This window comes from Grampus griseus (assembly GCF_964374135.1).
Source record: "Grampus griseus genome assembly, chromosome: 4".
In the NCBI taxonomy this organism is placed as follows: Eukaryota; Metazoa; Chordata; class Mammalia; order Artiodactyla; family Delphinidae; genus Grampus; species Grampus griseus.
This window is the reverse complement of record NC_138997.1, coordinates 143,895,402-143,920,623: the sequence shown is the minus strand read 5'-3', so window position 1 is coordinate 143,920,623 and position 25,222 is coordinate 143,895,402. Positions and strand designations below refer to the sequence as shown.

Here is a 25,222-nt window from a genome sequence, read left to right as displayed (position 1 = left end):
CGCGGAAGCCGCAGAATCACCCCGAAATCACAGGAGCGGAAACGCGGCCCCGGAGGGGCAGGAAGAGGGCTCGCTCACGGGTGAGCAGAAGCGAGAAGGCAGGGCCCGTCCATCCGCGCACGTCCATCCGCGCACGTCCATCCGCGGACAGCCTCGAAGGCGCCGCGAGCGTTGCCGACGGTGGGACGAGCGGGTCTTCGCCAGCAGGCGGACTCGCAAAGACAGGCTCCGCGAATATTGAGAGGGACCGTGTCTGCATCCCCCCCACACCTGGCAGGTCCTGCCACCCGCTCAGTGGTGGCTCTCAGTGAAGGCCTTCTTTGTTTCCTCTCGGCCAGCTGGGCAGCCTTTTCCCTTCTGGGGAGGGCCTTTGAGTCCTGCGCCACGAGCACCTGCCCGCCCTGAGATGGCGAAGATGCCCGAGTCTCAGGAAGAGGGCGGCGTGTTGTGCAGCCTCGGGCGCGTCTCTACTTGGCCGATGTACCACCAGGTGAATGTGGGGCTGGGCCTGCCCAGGTGTGGGGCAGCCTGAAGTCAATGGGACTCTCTTTAAGAAAAAATGCAGAATTATTTTGATAAAATTAGAAACACACTTAGTCAGAATGAGAGAAAAAAATCACAACAAATTCAACATGAAAAATATCGATAAATGGCACAAACATCACAGAATCTAGAAAAAGCCCACACCTTTTATTCCTAACTGCCTGCTGCTCCACTGTGATTCTTTCTTCATCCACGTTCTTAAAAAATTGTCCCTGCTGCGTGGCTTGTGGGATCTTAGCTCCACAACCACGACTTGCACCCGGGCCCTCGACAGTGAAAGCCCAGAGTCCTAACCACTGGGCCGCCAGGGAACTCCCTCGTGTACATTTTTAATTGTCTCTTTTCATAACAATTTTGCAATATCATTGTCCAGGGAGAAAAGAAAAAGATAATTTAGTCCCTCCAGTGTAACTGATTGAAAACAATTGTCACTGCTAATTTACAGGACTTTCCGCATGACAACTCGTTACCGGTTGTATCGTATACATTGTTAGGACCACTGTCACAGCCGGAGAGAACTTCGTCAAGTTTCTTCCATAGTTGGGAAGCCTCAGGGTCGTGTGCTTTTCCTGGGCCATGACTAATCTAAAATGTCCCTGCTGACCTGACGAAACTTCTTACATCATGTCCTTGTCACATTGGCTGTTAGGGTCCACGTTATCTTGTCAATGTCAGCGTTTCCGGTTAAATCAGCGCATGTTTAATCCTTTTCCAAAAGTTAGGGTGATTCACTCCTTCCTCCTGGTTAGTTGCCACGGGTGTTCCTGGAAGCTGTTTTCTACGCCAGGATGTCTGGCAGTAACTTCCTAACCAAGTGGCTGGGGAGGACGTGTGTTCTCCACCGACCCCCAACCCATGTTCCCACAACTCAACTTCCCCTGGGCCAGATCCCGAGAGTGCCACCCCCAGAGCCACTCCAGCCAGAGGGGAAGTGTGACGAGGGACCTGAGAGAGTGTGGGAACTGCTGTGGTCACGTTGTCCTCATTTAGCAAATGTTACAAAACCTTCTGGGCATATGAAGGCCCTGTGTGAACCCAGGCAACTGCATGGACCCACGGCCTCCCTGTGGTGCCTGTGTCCATCTGTGCCCAGGACCCCACTGTCCCCACCACTCTGGCGTCATGGCCCCTGTCTCCATAGCAGAAGCCCCTGCGCCTGTTCAAGGTGTGGGCGGGACCACATTCCCTCCACTCGGGCTGCTGGCCTCCAGCTGCTGGAGCCACGTTCCTGGCATTCCTGAGCAGGGCTGCACCTTTGCTCTAAAATCTGTGCCCAGGGGGCTTCCCTGGTGGCGCAGGGGTTAAGAATCCGCCTGCCAATGCAGGGGACACGGGTTCGAGCCCTGGTCCGGGAAGATCCCACGTGCTGTGGAGCAACTAAGCCCGTGCGCCACAACTACTGAGACTGTGCTGTAGAGCCCACAAGCCACAACTACTGAACCCGCGTGCCACAACTACTGAAGCCCGTGCGCTGGAGCCCGTGCTCCGCAACAAGAGAAGCCACCTCGATGAGAAGCCCGCGCACCGCAACGAAGGGTAGCCCCCGCTCGCCGCAACTATAGAAAGCCCGCGCACAGCAACGAAGACCCAACGCAGCCGAAACTAAATAAATAGAATAAAATAAAATAAAATTTGTGCCCAGGATTTGTTTTAATCACCTATGGTAAGGTGACAGAAATGGAGACAACTGCCTTTGAAGGAAGAACTTTTTTTTTTCGGTTTTTATTTATTTATTTTTACATCTTTATTGGAGTATAATTGCTCTACAGTGGTGTGTTAGTTTCTGCTTTATAACAAAGTGAATCAGCTATACGTATACATATATCCCCATATCTCCTCCCTCTTGCGCCTCCCTCCCGCCCTCCCTATCCCACCCCTCTAGGTGGTCGCAGAGCACCGAGCTGATCTCCCTGTGCTATGCGGCTGCTTCCCACTAGCTATCTATTCTACATTTGGTCGTGTGTATACGTCCATGCCACTCATTTCTTCCCAGCTTCCCCTCCCCCCCACCCCGTGTCCTCAAGTCCATTCTCTACGTCTGCCTTGAAGGAAGAATTTATTATTCACATTTCTCAAGAGAAGGGGCCACCCCCTTCCATCAGGAGCATAGGTTTGGGTCAGGAGGCAGAAGCAGAAGTGAAGAGAACGTGGCCCAGAGCCTTAACTGGGGTTTTCACAGGAAGGAATGGGTGAGGCAGCACAGGTACACGTGGCAGATTTAGGATTGGACAGTTTGAATAATGCTGGCAGGGCTGAGCGCTAGGGGCAGTGCTGCTTGCCCAGTGCCCCGCCCTGAGGGGGCCTCGGGCAGAGGGCACGTGGGCGCGGTGGCTGAGAGTGGCTCACTGTGGGGGGGCTCAGCACTGGGAGGGCTGTGTCTCCAGGACCAAGGCCCCAAATGCCACAGCACCAAGAATACAGAAAAGAAGCGAATGTCGCCAATACAGTCAGAGACACTAAGCGAATGTAGCCAATACAGTCAGAGACAGATACGGGGTCGGGCGGAGGGAAGGAAACCGCTCTGCCCTGCTTAGAGATACAGGCCAGGTTTTTTATTTTATTTTATTTTATTTTTGCAGTACGCAGGCCTCTCACTGCTGTGGCCTCTCCCGTTGCGGAGCACAGGCTCCGGACGCGCAGGCTCAGCGGCCATGGCTCACGGGCCCAGCCGCTCTGCGGCATGTGGGATCCTCCCGGACCGGGGCACGAACCCGTGTCCCCTGCATCGGTAGGCAGACTCTCGACCACTGCGCCATCAGGGAAGCCCTAGGCCAGGTTTTATTTGAGAAAATACAGGCTTTTGTTTAAGAGAAGGAAGAGGGAGAAAGATTGACGGTGCTGCCAGCAGGCCCCCTGGTCCTCTTACCAATCGGAGACAGGGACGAAAAGCCTAACAGGAAAATAAATGAAGAGGGAGAAAAGGATGAAAGAAAAAACCAATATAAGGGCACAGAGGGGAGAAAATAAGGCCTAGTTCTGCCCATTCTTTTCCCTGTAAAATTTAGGGGTCGCTCACGGTGGAAGAAACACGCCGTGCAGCTGTGGTCCCACTGTTAGGGCTCCACACCAGAAATCCAACACTGCTAACACCACGGTCTCCACCGACCAGCGACCAGACACTGTGCTCAGTGGGTGCCTCTCCCCACCGTTGGCTCCACCCTGAAGGGACAGCCACGCCTCTCCAGGCCACCCTGGCACCTGGCTGCCTTCCAGCACGCACCGTCCTGGCAGGCGAGCCCTTGGCCAACCTTGACCAACGGCAGATGCCTTTCTCCAGGAGCACAGGTGTGGCCTCACCGTGATGACGTCCTCCTCCAAGGACAGCCACGGGACACACAGGTCCAACATCTTCTAGTCCTTGCTGAGTTCTGGTGGCCACATATTCTTCCCCCAGACCCCCTGGCTACCTGGGGAGCCCCTCGGGATGACCTGAGTGGCAGCAGCGGGAGTCTGTGGACTGTGTGAACAGCACTGCCAGCTACCCCATGTGCCGGGGCTCCTCTCGTGCCTCAGCCCTGCAGATGGACGGACCCAGAGCTCAGCACACCGGCTGGACTTCATGCAGCTGTCTTAGCCGCGGGTGCCCTGAACAAGTGGCCCATCTGCACATTGATCATACACTGTCCAACCATCATCTAAAGATCGCCCGCTTCAGAGGTGAGAACTCTAGGAATCTCTTGTCTCACAGACTCCCAAATATATATCAAAATCACACGTTTCCACGTGCACTAAGGCCACGACGTGAGGTGTGGCCAGGACATGCTACACATGTCACTTCTCAAAGTATAGTCCCTGACGGCTCCCAGAGGGCCTGTGTGACTGAGACAAAGACTGGTCTCCTCAAACACCCCTTTTCAAATGCCAGTCCAGCAAGTGGAGCCCTAGATGGGCCTCTGTCTTGTCCCAGCCCTTAATCTCTCTTAATTCAAGGACCGTGGTTAACTCACACCTCACGCCAAGTTTCAAAGCATTTCCACTGCCCGCTCCTCTGTTAAAGGGGACCTGTCCTGCCTTTGGGCACTAAAGACTCTGCACTGAGGATACTTTAATAATGCCCATCCCCTCCCTCCGCCTCCCCATGTGGTCCTGCCTCCTATTTCTAGGGATCTGTGTCTGTCTGTCTAAGCACACATGATTAACATGATTAAAGCAAGTCCTGAGTGCAAATTTTAGGACGATCTTCAGATGGCTTTCTTTCTTCTGAAGTCACCACGCAGCCTCCTTCGTGTCAAATCTCCCTCTGCCTCCCCCTTACAAGGACACTCAGAACCTGCTCGGATAATCCAGGGTCATCTCCCTATCTCAAGTCCCTTAACTTAGTCCCACCTGCAAAGTCCCTTCACGGTAGACGCTCCCACTCAGAGGACGTGGGGGGGCCAGCCGCTCACACACCGTGTGCCCCTCATAATCCCTGGGCTACTACTGCTGTCGTGTTTCAGTCTCTGGATATACTTCGAGCCCCACGAGATGTTATTATTGCCGTGTTATGTGTCACTCTTCCCTAGACTTATAGACAATAGACCTTTCTGCTGCCTCTCCTTCCTTCCTGCCCCTCTGGGCTGCAAGGATCACGATCTTCTGGAAGAACACCAGTTACCGTTTCCGTAAAGGAGGGTCAGCGGTGACAAGCGTTCTCAGAGTTGGATTCTCCAAAGCGTCTTTATTTGACCTCCATTTCAGAGCACGCTTTTTGCTGGATCGAGACGTCCTGGCTAACTGGTTTAGTTTGCAGTTTTCCTTCCCTTGGCTACTGGCTCTGGCCGCTTCCGTTGGAAAGTCAGTGTTCTTTCTTGCTGTCTTGCACTTTGAGGGTAGCGGGTCCTTTCCCCCTCAAGCTGCTTTGGAGGCCTTCCTTTCAGCTTTGGTTTCAGCATCTCACTAGGACCCGCCTGGGTTCTGCTGCCTTTGTACTTTTCCTCGGGCTACGCAGCACGTCTTCATTCTGTGACTGGATGTCGTCCATCACTTTTAGAGCTCCTCTCTCTGCAGCCCAAGGGACTGGTGACACTGGTTGACTCTGGGGCGGGGTTCTGCTGTCCGAGGGAGGGCAGTGCAAGGCCAGAGGCTCTTCCCCGAGTCCTGAGACGTTTGATTGGTGGAGGATGTGATGCTGTGCGACCTACAGTATATGTACGTATACACACACGTAGTGCATGTGCAGTTTGAAGCTTAAACATTCACCGCTGACCCACCTCCCCCAACACCCAGGCCGCGCTGCCCATCTGCCCATAGAAATGTCCACTTGGCTTCTCAAAGGCGGCTTAGCCCCCTGACCACCCCCGTTGCTTTACAACAGCCCTCCTCTCAGAAAACGTCACATCCGCACGCTGCTCCAGCCAAATTCCTAAGAGCCACCAGTCCACCTTCCAAATGTGTCCCACTTCTGACCACCTTCCACCGAGCAGCCGCCTGGCCCGCGCGTTAGGATACTTGCCGGCCCGCGAGCCGACCTTCCGAAGCATTAACAGACGACGGTTTTCACTCGAGCGGCGGAAGGCCGAGCGCTTTCCGAGTGCCGCCCAGTCCCCGCAGTCTGCTCGGCGCGGGAGGGAACGGAGGGGAGCAAACTGCCGGGAAGGGGCTCTAGATTGGGGCGGGGGGTGGCAGCCTGAGGGCAGCTGGGCAGAGCCTACTGCCTTGAGAAGCGCTCCAGATTCCGGGGCTGCGGGAGCTCCCCGCCCCGCCACCCAGCCCCACGCCCACCGCCCCGGGCCCGCCTCCACGGCCGCCTCCCGCCAGACCCCGCCCACGCCTCCTGCTTTCCCCTCCCGGCCGCGCCCCTCCCACAGCCCCGCTCCACGCCCACCGCTCCGGCCCCGCCCACCGCCCGCGGCCCGCCAGAGCCCCGCCCGGCCCGCTTCTGCCGAGGCCCCGCCCCGTGCCGGCGGTCACGTGGCGCGCGACCCGGAGGCGGAACCGGCGGGCGGGGCGCGGGGCGCGGACCGCGGCTCCCGGAGCGCGGAGGGCCGGGTGGGTCTCCTGGGATTGGGGTGCTCCCGTGCCCGGAGCTTGCGTCCCCTGCGCCCCCGCCATGCGCCCACCTCGCCCCCGTGCCGCGCTGCTCGCGCTTCTGGCCGCGTCCCTCGCGGCCGCCGAGGTTCCGCACCTGGTGCGCGTGGACGCGGCCCGCGCGCTGCGTCCCCTGCAGCCCTTCTGGAGGAGCACCGGTTTCTGGTGAGCGCTCCGCGGGGGACACTGAGGTCGGAGCGGCCCAGCACGCCCCTGCTCGCTGCGCGCTCTTCCCAAACCGCGGCCGCGCACCCCGGCCCGGGCCTCCGGGACCCCCGTGTCGCACCTGGAGAGACCTGCAATAGGCGCTCCGAAGTGAGGAGGGCCGCGGCTCGCTCCTTCCTTTCGGGTCCAGCCTCAGAGTGGGGACCTCCTCTCTGTTCGCTGGCTCTATGCGATGTTTCCGGTGCTGCGGAGGTTTTCTAGCTGAGCGGCTGCCCCGTGTGGTGGGGGCCTGGGGCCAGGTCCTGAGTGTGCCTGGTCACCCCCCAGAGGCTGAAGAGCCTGGTGGCCAACCGCGGCAGCCCAGGCTGCAGGAGGGGCTGTGGCCCAGGACACTACTCTTTGGCGCAGACCGGGACCCCCTCGAGGGGGCAACCCCAGAACGTTCGACGTCCCTGCAGTGGGACCTGTCCCCGTCCCTGGTGTCCCCGATTGCCTCTGTCAGACTTGGAGCTGATATCTCCCGGCCGGTGGGGCAGGGAGCAGGGTGGGAATGTGATCTCTCTGGGAGCCCCCGACCCCCATAAACCTGAGACTTCGTCACAGTCCTGGCACTAGGGGGCAGTTTATTACATCAGGGACAGTAAAACTCACCAGCAGACACGCCCCGGTCCTTGCCCTGAGTTTGTAGGTGTGGGGCCTGTGCTGAGGCCCCTCCGCTAGCCCCACTCAAGGGAACTAATGCCTCTGCTTCCCCTTGTTTTGTGCCCAGTCCCCCACTGCCGCACAGCCAGGCTGACCGGTATGACCTCAGCTGGGACCAGCAGCTCAACCTGGCCTACGTGGGTGCCGTCCCTCATGGTGGCATGGAACAGGTTCGGACCCACTGGCTGCTGGACCTCATCACGGCCAGGTGGGTGATGGAGGGGATGGGCAGCCTGGGGGCAGCTGGGCAGAGCCCAGCGTATGGAGATGCAGACGGAGACTGAGAGAAAGTGGCGTCTGGGTGTGGAGGACAATGAAGTACCAGGCCATGGCGGGGTGACGGGGTGGGGGACGCCTGCTCCAAGAAGCCATTGCCCCTGTGCTTCTCGGCCAAGCATCCTGGGGGCAGGGGAGGATGGAGGGCACCCTCCTGGCGGCACAGGCGCTGTGGCTGCTGGGGCAGCCCCTGGATCGGGCGAGTGGGCACCCTCGCTCTATGCTCAGACTGTGGGGATGCCACGCCAGGGGCCGGGCTGAGGTCGTGTTGGTCACGTCTGCCTTTGGCCCTGCCAGCCCCTGTGGGGGCTGAGGCACAGGGTGTAAGAGACACTTGGGTGTGTGCATTGCGGGGTTTCCTAGACACAGAGACTCTCACCCCTGGCCAGAGCTGCCAGCTCTCACTTGGGGGGGGGGTGCTAGCGGGCCAAGGGACCAACGTCCTTTTGGCACCTTGGAGGCCACGTGACTGCCTCCGGGTCCTTGTTCAAGTAAGACGGGACACCAACTGTCAGGCCGGCTCCACGGACCACAGATGCACAGCACTGGGCCCAGGCTGGCGCCGAGGCAGCGTTTGTCTCCAAGGTGCAGTTGAGGGTTCTCAAGTGTCTGGGTCCTTGTGTGTGTTCACTGCCACTCTCCATCCCATTTGGGGTTCCCTGGGTCCTCTAGATTGGAGGCACCAGGCGACAGCAAGATTGCAGTGATGGGTGGTGGGAGTGGAGACTGGCGGCAGGTACCGGCTCTGTTAGAGGGTGTAGTTGGCGGCAACCGGCTCCTGGCAGCGGGCTCGGGCCGCCTGCACGGCGCAGTGCACGCTGGGGAACAGCTGCCCCTCCTCGGCCGCGTCCCCTGGGTCCTCCCCGAGGAAGCCGCCTCTCCTCAGGGTGTCCCTTACCGAGGGGCCGCAGCAGGCCAGGAGCAGGGTGATGCCCAAGGCCCCGTAGTCTCGGCGCAGGTCCTGCAGCGTGGCCAAGCCGGCAGCATCGAGGAACAGCAGCGGGGCACAGTCAATGACCACTGCGTGGAAGCGGGTCGCCGAGGGCACCAGTGCAGCCGTGCTGCTCCCGGGACCCAGGTCCCTGCCTTCGACAGGCTCTGCCTCGCCAGCCCCCACCCGCGGGCCCCGCTCCTTCCTCCAGGCGGCTGCGTAGCCCGCGTTCAGCCCGGTGAGGCTGTAGAGCGACCGCAGGAAGAAGTCCTTATTGGCGTAGTAGAGGGGCCCCGTGAAGCGGAACACCTGCACACCAGGCTCGGGGACCAGGCCCTCAAATTCTGCTGGGTCCCCGTAGAAGCTGGAATCCCCGGCGCGGGCGAGCAGGGCAGCGTGTGGGTGCCGTGTGCGGCCGGCCAGGCTGAGCAGTGAGAGGAGAATGCCGGCCAGGAGCCCGGCCTCGGTGCTGACCAGCACGCAGGTGGCCGCCGTGGCCACCCAGACCAGAGCATCGGCAGGGCTGAGCCGCCACAGCCGCGGCACGTCCCGCACCTTGCGCAGGGCCCCACGCAGGCTGACGATGATGATGCAGGCCAGCACGCTCCGCTGCAGGTCCCGGAACAGGGGCGCCAGCGCCAGCACCACCAGCAGCACCACAGCGGCGCTCACCGCACTGGACAGCTGCGTGCGGCACCCGGTGGCTGTCTTCACCAGGCTCTTGGCCAGGGTGGCGCTGGTGGCAAAACAGTGGAAGAAGGCCGGCAGCACGTTGCAGCAGCCCACAGCCAGCAGCTCCTGGTTGGCGCGCACAGAATAGCCATGGCTGCGGGCGAACATCTCCGCCAGCGAGATGGAGAAGGCGGAGCCCACGAGGGCCAGGGACGCGGCGTCCAGCGCCACGCGCCACACCAGCGCCGGGTCTGGCACATGCGGGGCCATGAAGCCAGTGGGGATGTCGCCAGCCACGCTGGAGCCGAAGCGCTCGTGGAACTGCCCGAAGTGGGACACGAGCGTGGCCGCCCCGATGACCAGCAGTTCTGCGGGCAGCGGCACCTTCAAGTGGCGCCGGTAGCGGTCCGAGAGCTCCTTGGCCGCCAGCAGCACGGCCAGGCATGCGGCACTGGTGAGCACGTCGCACAGGTTGGCCTGCCCGGCACTGCGTAGCAGGCTCAGCCACGTGCTGACCACCAGGCCCGGCCCCTGGTGCCGCGGGACCCGCACGCCCAGCAGGTGTCGGAGCTGGGAGGTCAGGATGGTCACTGAGGCCCCCATGGCGAAGCCGTCCAGCAGCGGCTGCGAGAGGTAGGCGGACACAAAGCCCAGCCCGAGGATGCCCATGAGGACCTGCAGACAGAGCGTGGTCAGGGCCGCAGGGCGCGGGCATAGCACAGAGCCGGACCTCCCTTCCTCGCATTGCTTATTTCCCACGTGGACCCCACCCGCAGCCGCCTGCACATACGTGTGCGCGCACAGGCACGGCAGACGCCGGAGTGCACGCTGTGGCCACGACGCTCACCGTGGTCTCACACACGCGGGCTCTGGGCATCGGAAGGCAGCTCCTTCCTCGGCCCTGTCCACAGCACCGCCCCCCTCCCGGGGAACCTGGAGCTGAGAGGAAGAACCTGAGGTGGCTCTTGGGAGGGGGCGACGTTGGGGTGGACAGCCCTGGTCCAGTGAGGGCTGGGTGCGGGCAGGCCGTGGGAAGGCAGGCGGGAAGGCAGTTCCCAGGATCCCACTTGGGACAGGAAGCTGGGGAGGATGTGCAGGCCAAGTGGGGGCACATTTGGGCCCGAGGCCACACTCTGCAGCTGGCCAGGCAGGCCCCCGACCCCGGGCACCCTCAGCCCCTCTGGTGCCCCGACCTGGGGTGCTGTCACGCACCCACTTCTGCCTATGCCCTGTTCTCTCCTCGCCTTGCGGGTTAAGCCACTGCCCTGACCTCCTGTCTCCCGCGGGCTTGGCCCTTGCAGGGGGGCGACCAGTACCTGGAGGGCTGCTCTGAGTGGCTGAGCCAGCCTGTCTAGGCCCAGGCCCGGCTCCTCACCTGGTAAACCCCGGCCAGCAGCGTGAGGGCGGTGGCCACGCGGATGGCGTAGCAGTCCCGGCTGCAGTCCTGCAGCCCAAGCGCCGGCATGGTGGCCGAGGCGTTGAGGGCGCTGCGGTTGGCCCCGGGCCCCGGGCCGTCCTGGGCGGGGTCGAAGCCGGCCTGCAGGAGCTCGCGGTCTACCACCTGGCCCACCATGAGGCAGAGCAGGCTGAAGATACCCACGGAGACGTGGCGTGAGGTGCCCATGAGGAAGTAGATGAGGTTCGCAAAGAAGGACGTGTAGAGGCTGTAGATGGGCTGCAGCCCGGCCAGCAGTGAGTAGGCGATGGCCTGGGGCACCAAGATGATGCCGATGACCAGCCCGGATATGACGTCACCCGCCAGGTCCTCCCGAGGCTGGTACTGGCGGAGCCAGCGCGTGGCGGGGAGCAGGTTCTGCAGCAGCACCCAGGCCCCCTGCACGCTGCACGAACAGCTCCGCCACAGCCGGGCCTTCAGAGCCTCTCGCAGGCCTGGGGGTGCGGGGGGCCGCCGGCGAACCAGCGCCAGCCCCCTGCCCTGCTGTGTGCACTCAGGGGACGCTGCCATCGTGGGGCACCGGCCCGCCCCCCGAGAAAACCTGCAGGGTGGGCAGAAGTGGGTGTCATTGCTGGGGTGGCGAGACGTGTCAGAGTCAGGGCGTCACGGAGACCCAGACTCGCGTGGCCAGAACAAGCTCCACTGCTCTCCATCCGTGCCCGAGGCCCCTCCGCTCCCCCGGAGCCGCCCGGACCACCACAGCCCCCTCTGGCCGTCCCTCCATCACCTCTGCACTGCGGCCCTGCTGGCGGGAAGAGCCGTGCAGATGCCAGGACCCCAAATCTGTGCTGCAGCGGCGCCTGCCGCTGCCCGGTCCTTGCGGCAGAATTCCTGGAACGTGCTTTGAGGGGCCGGCTGGGAGGGGAGCGGGGGCGACTGGTGTCCGTCGCCTGCAGGGTGTTCTGGGACAGCAGGCCCCTTTCCCAGTGAGGGTTAACGCTTCTGGGTTTTGGCTGGTGGCTCAGGCCGCACAGGCGCACCGCGGAACACACGTGCCAACCGTCCCTGCTCTCCAGAGGGCAGCCTGCCACCCGGCCGAGGCTGACCTTGCCTCTGTGCTCAGCGAGCACCAGGGCGTCCCGTTCACAGCTGTGCTGAGGTCCGCCAGGACTTCGGCTCTTGCTGTCCCCCTCTTGGTGACATGAAGCAGATGGTCTCTGCTTCCTCAGAGCCTGGTCACCCTGGCGCAGTGTGTGCACTGGCTGGGGATGCGGGGCCTGGGGTGTCCCCGGGTGTGGAGGATGGGCGCTCGTCCCGGCCTGGTGTGAGGTGTGGGCAGGCGGACGCCGCCCCCAGGGCTCGAGTGGCAGGCCTGCCCTTTGGGGGATGCTAGGGGAGCTGTTTCTTTCCTTTGAAGACCTCACTACACGGGGGTCCCTGGACCTTGAGCTCAGCCAGCCCCCGAGGTCCAGGTGTGTCGACTGAGTGACTGTTTAAACAACGGGGAGCCCACAAAGGAAACAGTGGAATCGGGCCTCTCCACTCACAGCGTCCTGCCCCTCTGCTCCATCCAGGGGGCTGGCCTCTGCTGTGGCCGAGCTGTCTAGAGCTGTCGCTGTCCTGCCGCAGGGTCCCAGGGGGCCTCTTACCTGAGGGGGCCCCTCGCGGGCTCGGCAGAGAGTGCGGACCTAGCTTGTCTGTCCCCGGGGCCTTGGGCTCAGTTAGCGGGTTGGGCGTGCGGGTGGTGGGCTCAGGCACGGAGCTGGCCTGGCACTGACCGGCGGGCAGTGCCCTGTGCCTAGCATCTGACTGCTCGGCTGTGCTGGGCGTGCGGTTAAATCATTTACTCCGAAGATTGCTGAGTCATAGGTTCCCCCAGATGAGCATTACCTGAGCGGCTAATTCGGGGAGTTGTACTGTAATCAGAGGCTCACAGATAGTTACAATTGTGTGGGGCTCTTACAAGCTTCCAGCCTCCCAGGAGCAGGGCTCCGGGTGCGGGACAGGTGGGCTGGGGCATTGAGTGGCTGGAGCGGGAAGCTTGGACTCTGGGCCCCTGCGGGAGGCAGAAGCTCAGGAGCCTGGCCAGTTGTGTTGGGGGAGGGGCGGGGGAACAGGCAGCGTGCGACCCCTCGGCTCTGGGGCCCAGTGCCATGGCTCCCAGGACCCTGGAGTGTGGGCAAGGATGGGGGTCCGAGGGAGGGGCTGGTCTCCGAGTCCCATCCCGGGACATCCTGTCTGCCAGGAGATGGGTCTGGTCCCCGCGGGAGCCAGCTGGGCGCAGAGTAGCCCATGTTGTGTGGAAAGCAGGCGCAAGGCCGCTGGGGGCGGGGCGGGGGTGTGTGTGGCCGAGGACTGGAGGGCTGCCAGGCATCAGGACACAATTAGCAGCCAGGTGTGCCCTTCCTGCTGCAGGGACGGGGGTCCTGGTTCTGTCCCCTGGAGCCCCACCACCTGGATCCCGGCCAGGTGCTGGCCCGGTGCGGTGGGTGGCCGCCTGGCCTCGCCACGCCTCCATCCACACTCCAGGGCCAGCGGGACCTGCCTCATGGGGCCGGTGTGAAGGTAAACGTTCCCTTTAGATGACTACCCTCGTGTCCCACGTACAGTTAACTAAGAGTGCGCTGCTGTTTTTAAAATTACTCAGAACCTCAGTTTTCACATCTTCAAAATGAACAAGTGGGTGCCTGAGGGGCAACGTGGGGAAAGAACACCGCAGCCCTGAGTGTTCTCCGTCCCGGAGGGGAGGCCTGAGAGGCTGCGAGGGGTCCCTCTGACGGGGCTGCAAGGCTGAGCTGGCCTGGGCCTGCTGTCTCCCAAAGCCTGGGGCAGGGGGTGGGGGGAGCTCCATCCAGGCACCTCCCACGTTCAGTCTCACTTTGGGACTTCCCTCCAGAGCCTCCCTGAAAGTTCTGCCACATCCGTGGCCCGGATGGGAAAGACCAGAGGCCCCATTTGGGGGCAGAGGTGGGAGTGGAACCCCAGGGTGGCTGGGGGGATAGCCAGAGAGTGGGAGGGTCTGCACACCTGCATCAAGGGGGAGGAGTGGTCGGGGCCGAGGCCCCACTGCGATGCCGCGTCCATCCGATTACTTGTTCTTCAAGAGTCTGTGTTGGGCCCCGAGGTCTCGCCCCGCCCTCCGGAGTCTGAACCCAGCCACCCAGGGCAGAGCCCGGGGCCTCCTGCGCGGTACCCACTCAGTCCTGGGGGTGCTGTTTGCCCAAGGATGTGGTTTACAGGAGCCACCGCCCAGAGGGCTGGCGGGAAAGTCACAGCAGTTCAGGGGCAGATAAGAGTCCTCTCAGGGCTGGAGTGGAGGGGCCACCGAGGGGTCATAACACGCTTATCTCCCAACCCAGCTACTGGCGGGGCGGCATCGTGGGAACTCCCTGCGTGACACGTGTGGGCAGAGGTGGCGGCTGGGCCCACTGCCGGGGAGGGGAGGGGTGAATGGGGGCGGCGGCCCCTCCCCCTCTCAGGAGGTGGGGACAGGGCTTTCAGGGGCTGCCTAGGTTTGGAGCACCTGTGGTGGGATTTTAGGCAGGTGGAGATATTTATGTTTCAGGGAGGGGCTGTTCTCAGCGCTGCAGCACCCGTGTCCCCCATCCAGCTGCACCGCAAGGGGCCTGACCTTGGCTGCCTTGGTGGCAGGGACTGGGCCTCTACTCCCCCAGCCCCTCTAAGCAGGTGAAGAGATACAGCTGAGAGAGAACTGCAGGACCCCGGGGCCTAAGCGCCCCCCCACCCTGCCTGTCCCTCTGTGCTTTGAGGACTGTGGTTTTCATGCTGCCGTCTGACCAGGCACACAGGCGAGCGTCTTGGGTCCTGGGGCCTTGCTGGCCGAGGCCCACTGTCCCCCTTCACCTCCGCAGGCCCACTGCAGACTCCTCCACTGGGGCAGGGGGGCCACAGGACCCTGGCACGGGTTAACCAGCACGGGGCGTGGGGTCTCCAGCACCTCCGCCTGCTGGAACCGCCCTCATCTTGCCTCCTGCCCAGTCCTGTGCCACATGGTTATTTTAATATTGGTCTTTAAATCACCATTTTAAGCCACTGAGTACACTTATTTGGAAAGGAGCCATGTATCCCCGCAAGTGAAAAGAGGCTGGGCTCCAGGGCCCCGAGAACCAGACCCCAGGGCTCCCAGTTCCAGAAGAGCGACTCTCCTGCCTCCCCGGCCGGCGTCTTCGCAGCCCCGGACCCTGACTGTGGCTGCTGGTTTCCCGCAGCGGCGGGTCTGTGTCTCCGCCTCTGAGCACTCTCATGTATTTCCCCACCCTGGCCCCGCGCCCCGCCATCCCTGCCGACCACGCGCGCCCCGGGTTCCCACCCCGTGCATTTCCACACGTACCCCCGCTCTGCGCCTCCTCCCACGAGTGCACCCCCCAAGCCAAGCACGCGCGGCCCGGGCCCCACCCAGCACATTTCCAAACACCCTGCGCCCCCTCCCACGAGTGCGTCCCTCCCTTTGCCAGACGAGCAAGCGCGGCCCCATCTGCACCCGGCCCGATCCCCACCCTGTGTTCCCCAGATTCCACGCCCGAGCACGCGAGGCCTGGGGCCCCGCCCCGCGCTCCCGAGCACTCACCAGTCCTGGGTGCTGCTGGGTCCTCGCGGCGCACGCGCTCAGGCCCAGGGATGGGGGGTGGGGGGCGTTCCTGGTGCAGGCGTTCCTGACGGCCGCCGGCGTGCAGTGAATAAAGTCGTTGTGCAGCCTCGGCTGCCCCGGCCCAAGTGCCGGGCCAGGAGCGGGAGGCGCCGCCGCCTGTGCCTCGCGCCCAGGTTCGGCCCCCTGCGTGGCTCTCGGGCTGGACTGCGTCTGTGACCCGGGCCTCTGCAGGGGGAGCGCAGGGGTGGGCTGCGCGCTACACCTGGCTCAGCCCCCTCACTAGCTTTGATCTCTCAAATTCCCCTCCCAACGGAGGCTGAGACGGATGGAGACCTAGGCACCGACAGTGGGGCCTGAGGACTGCTCCCCGGGGTTTCTGGGCCTGGGATCACCCCAAGGTTGGGTCTTCTGGTCCCCGGGGGGCAGGTTACTGACTCCTAGGGCATTTCTGGGTGCCGGCGCTGGGTCAGCGGACACTCAAGTCTACTCAGAGTGACAGGCTGAGATCGGCTCTGCAGCTGGGGCTCCCCTGGTGACACCCCGCTGGCCCAGGACACTGAGCGCCACACAGCATTTACCCGAGGCCTGATGTGCTCCCGCCCCCGCCCCAAGTCGGCCCAGCGCTGCCAGGATCTGCAGAGAAAGCCTGGCACCCGTGCCCGGGCCTCCACTGTGCATGCGTCGCCCATCTCCCACGCCTGCTCCCCCACCCCCATCTGGGGGACTTTGGAACCCGTCCGCTGCCACGCATTTAATTTTTACCCGAGCGCTTAAGTTTTTTCCTTTGCTACTGGTTGTGACCTTTGGAAGGGGGAAGGGCGGACCCCCGCTGCGCACGTGCTGTGGGTCTGGGCTCCGGAGGTGGGAAGACGTGGCCTGGCCTGGTGAGAGCCAGAGGCACCCTGTCTGCGTGGTGGCTCGGCCTTGACCTTGTGCAGTGGCGAGTGGGGCAGAGGAGGCCCGGAAGGGACGTGCTGACTTGTCCAGACCCTCGCTGTCCCTCACGGGGACAGCGCTGGGCTGGCCAGACTGGCGTGGGACTGACTGGGAGACTTAGACCCAGAGCGGTTCAGGGCCAGATTCCACCTTGATCCCTCGTCGTCCCTCCCTCGCCGCCGCGCAGGCGGGACGCACCTGGATGCCACTAGAGGGCGCAGCTGCACGCCCTCTAGAACGTGTCCGCCCTCCCCCTCAGAACTGTGGATGGACCAGGCGTGCCCTAAGGGGAAGCCCTCAGACCCTCTGCCGGCCCACCCATCTGGGCCACCCCAGGCTGCCGCATCAGCCCCAGGCTCGGTGCTCTACTCAGCCTGCCTCGCCCTCCTTGCCTTGGCCTGACGGCTGAGCACCAGTTTCCTCACCCAGCCCCCGACCCCAGGTGCACCACTTCCACGCCAGCGCATTCGAGACCCATCTTACTCCCCCGCCTGCCTCTGCCAACTGCACGCACCCGCAGGCGCTCAAGCGAAACCCACGGTTGTGCAGAACCCCCCCTTCCCAGCTCCCCTCCAGTCCGGCAGAGGACGCTGGCCCCTCGGCCTCCTAAATCCGTCCGCTCCAGCTCCCCCTTGCTGCTGCCACCAACACCACCCAGTCTGGGCACCATACCTCCCTCGGGGAACCGTCTTCCAGCTCCCACTCTGGCTCCAATGGGCCGATGAAGGGATCCTTTCAAAACATGGCAAAGGCAAAACTATGGAGACAGTAAACACGTCAGGGGTTTGGGGTGGGGGAGGATGAAGAGGTGCAGCACAGAGGATTTTTAGGGCAGTAAAAATACTTTGTGTGATACTACAGTGGTAGATACACGCCAGTATACATTTTTCCAAGCCCACAGAATGTACATCACCAGGTGAGCCCTAATGTGGACTGTGGATTTGGGGTGACTGTGATGTTAGTGTAGGTCCATCAGTTGTAACAGAAGTCCCACTCTGGGATGTTGAGCATGGGGGAGGCTGTGCACGTGGGGAGAGAGCGTGGCTGGGGGTAAATGGGAAATCTCAGTACCTCCGTCTCAATTTTGCTGTGAATCCAGAACTGTTCTAAAAAATTGTCCTACAAACACATAAAAGAAGTCACGGTACTGCTCTGCTTCGACCCCTGAGAGGACTCCCCATGCCACCCTGGGTCCCATCCCGAGTCAGGATCCCATCCTCACCGTTGTCACGAGGCCCCGTGTGACTGCGTCTCTCACAACCCACACCCCTCTTCTGCCCCAGGCCCGCTAGCTGCTTTCCTGCTGCTTATCACGAATTCATTTCCACCGCAGGGATGAGTGCAGGGTGGGGAGGCTGCCCTTCTCCCTCTCCTGCCTGTCCACATTGCCTCTCAGAGTGTGGAGCCGAGTTTGGGGCCCTGGCCTCCAGGAGGTGCAGGGAAGCAGGATGTGGCACCATGGGGTCCTGCCAGGCTCATCCCACGGCCTCCCGCTTCACTGTCAGCTGTCTTTAGGATGCCTGTTCTCCCCCCTCCATCCTGTTGTACGTTTCCCGAAAGACCCGCCTGCCCCCTCCCACAGGCTGTTCTGAGCCCCTGAAGGCTCGAGGGTGCGATTCCAGCACAGACACCCTAGTTCATACTAGGCTGTGAGTGACTGATAGGCGTACATAGTTATGCTTTCTGAGGAGAGGGGCCAGCTGAGTCTGGAGCCTAGTCCTGCCCGGCACCTTGCAGGTTTCTTAGCTGCTTGAATGTGGCCACGGTTCCAGTCCCGGGCCCACCTTCCCCCATCCTGACACTGAGTGTCCTACAGGGGGTCAGCCAGGCAGGGCCTGAGCTACAACTTCACCCACCTGGACCGGTACCTGGACCTTCTCAGGGAGAACCAGCTCGTCCCAGGTAAGCTGCCAGCCTCGCCCCTGTACTGCTGGCCCCACCCCCTCCCCTTGGCCTGGCCCTTCTGTCCTCCTGGTTGCCCACTCAGGGCCTCCCTCAGTGCCGGCCTGGTGGAGACAGGCAGGTGAGCACAGCCACCCTCACGTGCTGCAGGCTTTGAGCTGATGGGCAGCCCCTCCGGACGCTTCACTGACTTCGAGGACGAGCGGCAGGTGTTCGAGTGGAAGAACCTGGTTTCCCTCCTGGCCAGGAGATACATCGGTGGGTGGGGCGCGTGCCCTGCGGGGACAGGGTGGGCACTCCTGGGCAGGCTCTCCTCCCACGCCCACCCGGGCCACCTCCTGGTCTTCTCATCATGAACCCACTGAACCAGGGCCTCCTGATGGGGGAGGGGGGGCAAGTCGGTGGGCGGCGAGCTCGTAGGGAATCAGACACTCCGGTCACATCCAAACCCCCCACCATGGTTGCCCTCCCTGGGGATCCCCATGAGCTCATGACCCTGCCCCAGGGGAGGGGCCCTCTCGCCACAGTAGGGACCCTCTGCAGGTAGGTACGGCCTCAAGCACGTTTCCAAGTGGAATTTCGAGACGTGGAACGAGCCGGACCACCACGACTTTGACAACGTGTCCATGACCTTGCAAGGTGGGCAGGCCGGCCTCCTGGGGTCCTGCGGATCTGAAAGGGGGTGGCAGCTGCCCCTCCGGCGCGGGGGTGTGGACTCGGTGTCCCTCCCGCCCAGGCTTCTTGAACTACTACGACGCCTGCTCCGAGGGTCTGCGAGCCGCCAGCTCGGCTCTGCGCCTGGGCGGCCCCGGAGACTCCTTCCACCCGCTGCCGCGCTCCCCGCTCTGCTGGGGCCTCCTGGAGCACTGCCACAACGGCACTAACTTCTTCACCGGGGAGGTGGGCGTGAGGCTGGACTACATCGCCCTCCACAAGAAGGTCAAGCCCGGGATCCCCGCCCTTCCGTCCGTCCCCGCCCCCAACCCAGCGCCTACGCGGGGGTCCCCCGCACGCGGCAACCCCAGAATGCCCGCCTGCTGCCTGCAGCCCCGCCGCCCCTCCGCGGCGGTCTCGGGGGTTGCTCAGGCGGGGCCTCTGCGCAGGGCGCGGGCAGCTCCATCTACATCCTGGAGCAGGAGGCGGCGGTCGTGCGGCAGATACAGCGGCTCTTCCCCAAGTTCGCGGACACCCCCGTTTACAACGACGAGGCCGACCCGCTGGTGGGCTGGTCCCTGCCGCAGCCCTGGAGGGCCGACGTGACCTACGCGGCCATGGTCGTGAAGGTGGGCCCGCCGCCAGGCCCGCCCCCGGGGGAGGCCTTTCTCCCGGGTGGGAGGGGCAGGCAGGCGGATCCCGCGGTCGCGTTCCCAGCCACCCCGATTCCCGCAGGTCATCGCACAGCACCAGAACCTGCTGGTGGCCAACACCAGCTCCTCCGTCCGCTACGCGCTCCTAAGCAACGACAACGCCTTCCTGAGTTACCACCCGCACCCCTTCTCTCAACGCACGCTCACTGCGCGCTTCCAGGTCAACAACACGCGCCCGCCGCACGTGCAGCTGCTGCGCAAGCCGGTGCTCACGGCGATGGCCCTGCTGGCCCTGCTGGGTGAGCTGCGTGCCGGGTTTCGCGTCACTTCCTGCGAGGGCGGGGCCAGGACGAAGCCTCAGTTGGATGGGGATGTCGTTCTAGGCCAGGAGTAGCTTGTGCAAAGGCCCACGGAAGGATGTGCCTTGCTGGGGAGCCGGGAGCATGTTTCTTGTCCCTCCCCACCCTTCCCCAGCTCAGTGGGTCACAGAGATTGTGGTGTGGCCGGGGACCTCCAGTGGAGGAGGGCAAATGGTGGGAAGCGGGCCCTGGGAAGGTCGAGGGGCGACAACTCTGCGTGGTGACCCCTCTAACCCCCGTAGACGGCGAGCAGCTCTGGGCTGAGGTGTCGCGGGACGGGACGGTGCTGGACAGCAACCACACGGTGGGCGTCCTGGCCAGCACCCACCACCCCGTGGGCCCCGCCGATGCCTGGCGCGCCACGGTGCTGGTCTACGCGAGCGACGACACCCGCGCCCATGCCAACCGCAGCGTACCCTTGACTCTGAGCCTGTACGGGGTGCCCCCGGGTCCGGGTAAGCAGGGCTCCCAGAGAGGGGGCTCCAGCTCCTTGGGTGGGGGTAGCTCTGGCGGGGCGGGGCCTGGAGGAGGCGAGCCCGGCCCCAGCATCCCGCTCCGCAGAGGTCGTCTTTGTCCAGCTGTACATGGACAACTGGCTCTGCAGTCCCTACGGCGAGTGGCGGCGCCTGGGCAGGCCCGTCTACCCCTCTGCTGAGCAGTTCCGGCGCATGCGCGCGGCCGAGGTCCGCGGGGAGCGTGGGGTAAGGGGCGGGGCGGCTCCCGAGGTCCGAGGGCCCTGAGCCCCTGACTCTGTCCCCAGGATCCGGCGGCCGTGATGCCGCTCCCTTTTCCCAGCAGCGGCCGCCTGACGCTGCGCCCAGAGCTTCCTCTGCCCTCGCTCTGGCTGGTGCACGTGTGCGCGCGCCCGGAGGAGCCGCCGGGGCAGGCAAGTGGCAGTCCCCTTCCCGCCGCCGCCCCGGTCGCCCCGCCCCCAACCAGTCCCGGTGCCTCACTCCCGCAGGTGACCCGGCTCCGCGCTCTCCCCTTGACCCGCGGGCAGCTGCTTTTGGTCTGGTCCGATGAGCGTGTGGGCTCCAAGTACGTGAGTGCGGCCACCACCCCTACCCCTGCCCCCCCCAACGCGCCCTGGGCCCCCAGATCCTCAGGGCTGCAGCGCCCATGTGGCCACTCTCTGTGGCCCTTTGGTCACCCCACGCGGACTGTGCTCTCCACCGCCCATACAGCTGCCCCCACTGTTGGCACAAATGGCTCATGACTTTGTGCTTCTGTGATGTAGGGTGGGGGCGCCTACACAGGCCAGTTGCCCCTGGCACGTGTTCCAGACCCCTCCTCTCAGCCAGTGTGGCCCTTTGTCATTGCAGGAAGAGTGTCCTGGGCCCCGGGGAGGGGCCAGGAAGGGGGCTGGAGGGGAGTAGGGCTCTGGGCGCCCCCTGCCTGCCAGCCCCCCTGGACCCCAGCCCTGGTCCTGCCTGACCTTCCCCAGGTGCCTGTGGACCTACGAGATCCAGTTCTCCCCGGAGGGTGTGGTGTACCTGCCCATCAACAGGAAGCCTTCGACCTTTAACCTCTTTGTGTTCAGCCCAGGTGTGCCTGCTGCCTCAGCACAGTCCCTGTGGGGCGGGGTCCAGGGCCTTCCGGCACCTGGAGTTTGGGGGGATCAGAGGGGTTCAGGTTCAAGGGCAGGCACGTACCTTTGTATTCTCAGACACGGCTGTTGTCTCCGGCTCCTACCGGGTTCGTGCTGTGGACTACTGGGCCCGACCAGGCCCCTTCTCGAGCCCCGTGTGGTACCTGGGGGTCCCTGCCCCGTGAGGGCCACTGCTGCCCCGCGACTGGACCTGTGCTGACCGTAAGCCTGGGTGGCCAGAAGCCATGCTGGGCCAGAGTGCCGTCAGCCGGTCATCCCCTCTGTTTGTCCCCTCCTGCCCCTCATTCACCCCCTTAAAGTGCCTTTCCACGCACAGTAATGGGGACGGCCTTCGTGGTGGGCACTGGGCAGACACGAAGCCTGGCTGGAGTGAGGCCATCCCCGCCTCGCCCCACCCCTGCCTGTGGGAGCCGGGATGGGACTCGGGTCGAGCGCAGACAGGTGTGAGTTGCCCAGCCCTGCGCGCCTGGGGTCTCTGGCGTCACCGCTGGGTGCAGCAGGCCCCATTCCCAGCCCCTGCGCCAGGAGGGCCCAGAGGGTTCCCACTTCCTGAGGCCCAGCCCGGCTGCCCCCTGCACCCTGCCTGGCCCAGACTGTCCCCAGTTGCAGGGGAGGCCGACAGTGTCCACTCCTGCAGTCATCTGGGCTCCTTACCTGGGTCCAGGAGGAAGCAGCACGCCCAGAAGAGGGCGACTTGGGGACTGTGGATGGACATGTGGACGGGGGCAGGGAAGCCACGAGGGGTGGTGTGGAGCCCTGGGGCTCCTCCCCAACCCCCACGCCCAGCCCAGGCCACCTGGTGAGGCCACGTGGCGAGGAGCGGGGGTGCAGCCAGTCTGGAGCGATGCAAGCGGGAGTGGGGGCTCCGACCCACCCTCCTCTCTCTGCTGCCCTCCGAGCCGCCTGGGCTCAGGGATGGGTGAGGCAGGCCTGGCAGGGCACACGCAAGGCAAGGCCCAGTCACCCCCGGCTCCTGTCCGCATGGAAAGGGCGGGGCACCAGGGCCCACCAGCGGCCTCATCCTGGGCTGGGGATGTCAGCGTGAGCGTTCTCCACCTGAACCCCAAAGCCAGCACCTGTCCCCATTGCCCTTGGCCGCTGGGGAGGCTTCAGGGCTTGGTGCCTGGGGCCCCGCTGTTACATACAAGGGGTGCTGGGGTGCCCAGTGGGCCCCCGGTCTCTGGGCGTTGTCTTCCTGCCTCGTCAGGAAGCTCTGGCTGCATGCGGCTACGTGACCAAGCACCACGGTGGGCAGGCGGCCCGTACAGCAGAGGCTCATTCTCTCGCATCCTGGAGGCCGCAGCCTGAGGGCAGGGGTTCCTCCTGAGGGCGCTCTCCTTGCCTTGCGGACGGCCGCCTCCTCCCCGTGTCCTCACAGGGTCGTCCCTTTGTGTGTGTCTGTGTCCTGATCTTCTCTTCTTATAAGGACACCAGCCGTGTGGGATTCAGGCCCACCCACAGGACCTCATTTGAATCACCTCTTTAAAGCTTTCTCTCCAAATAAGGCCACAGTCTGAGGTACTGGGGGTGAGAACGGCAGTGTATGAACCGGAGGGATCCAGTCCGGTCGGTAGCGGTGGGAGGAATGCATCACTCCGGCGTTAAAGCAGCCTCTTCTTGGGATACAGGCTGCTATGTATAAAATATAAGCAATAGGCCCTACTGTATAGCACAGGGAACTGTATTCAATATCGTGTAATAAACCGTAATAGAAAAGAATGTGAAAAGGAATATATAGATTGGGTTGGCCAAAAAGTTCATTTGGATTTTTCCGTCAGATCTTATGGAAAAACCCGAACGAACTTTCTGGCCGACCCTATATATACATGTATATAACTGAATCACTTTGCGGTACACCAGAAACTAATGGAACGTTGTAAATCACCTATACTTCAATTAAAAATTTTTTTAAAGCAGCCTTTTCTCTACCTGCTGGTTCGGTAGCCTGAGGACCCCTGATGGTCAGGGGCCATCTCAGCTCGCAGCTTACTGGGAAGGGTACTGGGTTCCCCGGTTCCTTCCTTGGACACTGCACACTCCACCGCACGCCCCACTGAGCAGAGATCTCAGATGGGCCCCTCCTGTGGAGACAGGTGTGGCTCCAGGGCAGTCAGCGGGGGTTTAGCAGCGGCACCTGCGTCTTGGCCAGGACAGCAAAGCCACAGCCGTCTCCAGGGGTAAGTCACCGTCTCCACTTTCATTGTGGCTTGTGTGTTGTCAAGCGGCCACCGGGTTGCTGGCGTGTCCCCATCCTCTGACCGCGTTCTGGTCTTTGCTGGTTTGGGCTTGGGCTGGGAGCTGTGGTGGGAGTTCGGGAAGTCCACGTAATTGGCCCGTGCACGTCCTCCGTCCCTGCTGTCATGGCCACTTTGCACCTGGGCCCACGGAGTGGTCACAGATGGCAGAAAGAGGCTGACATCGGCATGCCCCGTTGATGAGCCCCTGCTGTCGGGGACGCTGCCTGGACCGGTGTAGCTCTCCTGCAGGACACGGAACCCTCTCTGTCCCTGTCCCCAGACCTTTGTCCCCAAGTGTCCTGTCTTCGTGGCTCTGGGTCTGGCCACCGGCTGACCTGTCGGACGCTGCTTGCTTGAGCCGGGCGTGCACCTTGGTTCTGCGTGCCGGGGACGCCGGTGCGCGTGCACACGCGGCTGCGGGAAGCTCTTCGTGCAGCCCTGGCCGTGGGTTGAGGGAGAGGCAGCAGGCAGCTCAGGAGCTGGCGGCTCCGGTCACGTGACTCGCTTTTGGACGCGCCTGGGCCCAGCTCTGATGTTTAAATTCGGGACCGAATGCTGTGTGCACCGTCTTCTCACTGGGCCCTTGGGTCACGTGGCCACTTGGTAAATGAGTTGGACCTGCCCCAGAGCTCAGTGGCAGACCCAGAGCTGCTTTTCAAGTGGAGAATTGTGTTTGACGCAGGAGGAGATGGACTTGCTCCAGGATGCCAGGGCTCTGGGCTGGAGGCGTTTGCCACGGGTGTCTGCCACAGATGCTCCAGGCTGCGTGGGGTCTGATGGGCTACCCACCCAAGGGGCGAGTGTCCTGGGGCCCAGGAGATGGGTGAGAACAGCAGGTGCAGATGTGGCGTGGGCCGCTCCCCCACCCAGAGCCGCACTGAGCGCTGTGCCTCCTAGAAGTGGTCCTGCACACGCCCGCGTTGCCAGACCGTCGTACCCCCAAACTTCCCTGGACTTTCAGCAGGTTTACCTCTCACGCTGTGGGGGGCATGGGCTTTACCGAGGCCTCTAGGGCGCTTGTCATCTCTTGGCCGCCCTGTCTAATCGGCATAATGTCATCAAGGGAACCAAGATCCCTGGACCGTGTTCAGGTGGTGGGAGCGTTGGTACCATCAGGCAGACTCCGAAGGTGGGCTGCCGTGCCTGCCATGTGCGGGAGCCCGCTGGTCTCCTTCCTCGAGGGGGACAGGAAAGCCAGCTGCGCTGCATACTGGCGCCACGGACTGTGGGATTTTGTCCAGTAAAGGTACACGTCCAGACCTCAGCCGGTCGGTGTCGCCCTGGGTTATGCTGTGATCATCTGTCACTCGGCACCCATCTGGCGAGTGATATGGAGAACAGAGAAGGAATCCCCACCCTCACGTCTCCCCAGTTCCTGATGCTGGACCCAACCCCAGAAACATGGTGCTATTTTGGTTTGGCGTGGAGGGCAGGCCTGGGGGCTTCCACCATAGCCCCCATGCGGCAGCCGGGGCCAGTGTGGGGCTGTGGCTGCTCGCTGAGTATGAACGGCGCACTCTCCGTTCTGCGGAGGTGGAAACACCTACAGGAAGGGTCTGCAAAGCCGTG

General features: G+C 63.1%; 2 protein-coding genes across 2 annotated transcripts; one reads left to right on the top strand and one right to left on the bottom strand.

The window, feature by feature from the left end:
- The first annotated feature begins 6,478 nt into the window (after positions 1-6,478).
- On the top strand, positions 6,479-23,332 carry IDUA (alpha-L-iduronidase). The gene is given in 16 exon segments (XM_082652838.1): positions 6,479-6,717; positions 7,487-7,700; positions 7,704-7,733; positions 7,737-7,798; positions 18,056-18,141; positions 18,292-18,399; positions 18,685-18,780; positions 18,878-19,080; positions 19,245-19,424; positions 19,531-19,747; positions 20,050-20,262; positions 20,369-20,490; positions 20,568-20,693; positions 20,769-20,845; positions 21,252-21,352; positions 21,474-23,332. Coding segments are annotated over 16 exon segments (2,085 nt in total). The 5' UTR covers positions 6,479-6,574; the 3' UTR covers positions 21,581-23,332.
- On the bottom strand, positions 7,689-12,485 carry SLC26A1 (solute carrier family 26 member 1). Its single transcript, XM_082652837.1, has 3 exons — positions 12,344-12,485; positions 10,674-11,295; positions 7,689-9,973 (listed from the first exon to the last, which is right to left on the bottom strand). Exons 2-3 carry the CDS (start codon positions 11,262-11,264, stop codon positions 8,444-8,446), a joined length of 2,121 nt encoding a protein of 706 aa, XP_082508963.1. The 5' UTR covers positions 11,265-11,295; positions 12,344-12,485; the 3' UTR covers positions 7,689-8,443.
- Positions 23,333-25,222: the final 1,890 nt, after the last annotated feature.

Excerpts from the sequence above, each read along its gene's own strand:
- SLC26A1 (XM_082652837.1), bottom strand. The coding sequence starts at position 11,264 with ATGGCAGCGTCCCCTGAGTGCACACAGCAGGGCAGGGGGCTGGCGCTG. Across the intron at positions 9,974-10,673 it reads TGCTGGCCGGGGTTTACCAG|GTCCTCATGGGCATCCTCGG; the intron begins GTGAGGAGCCGG and ends CTCTGTCTGCAG.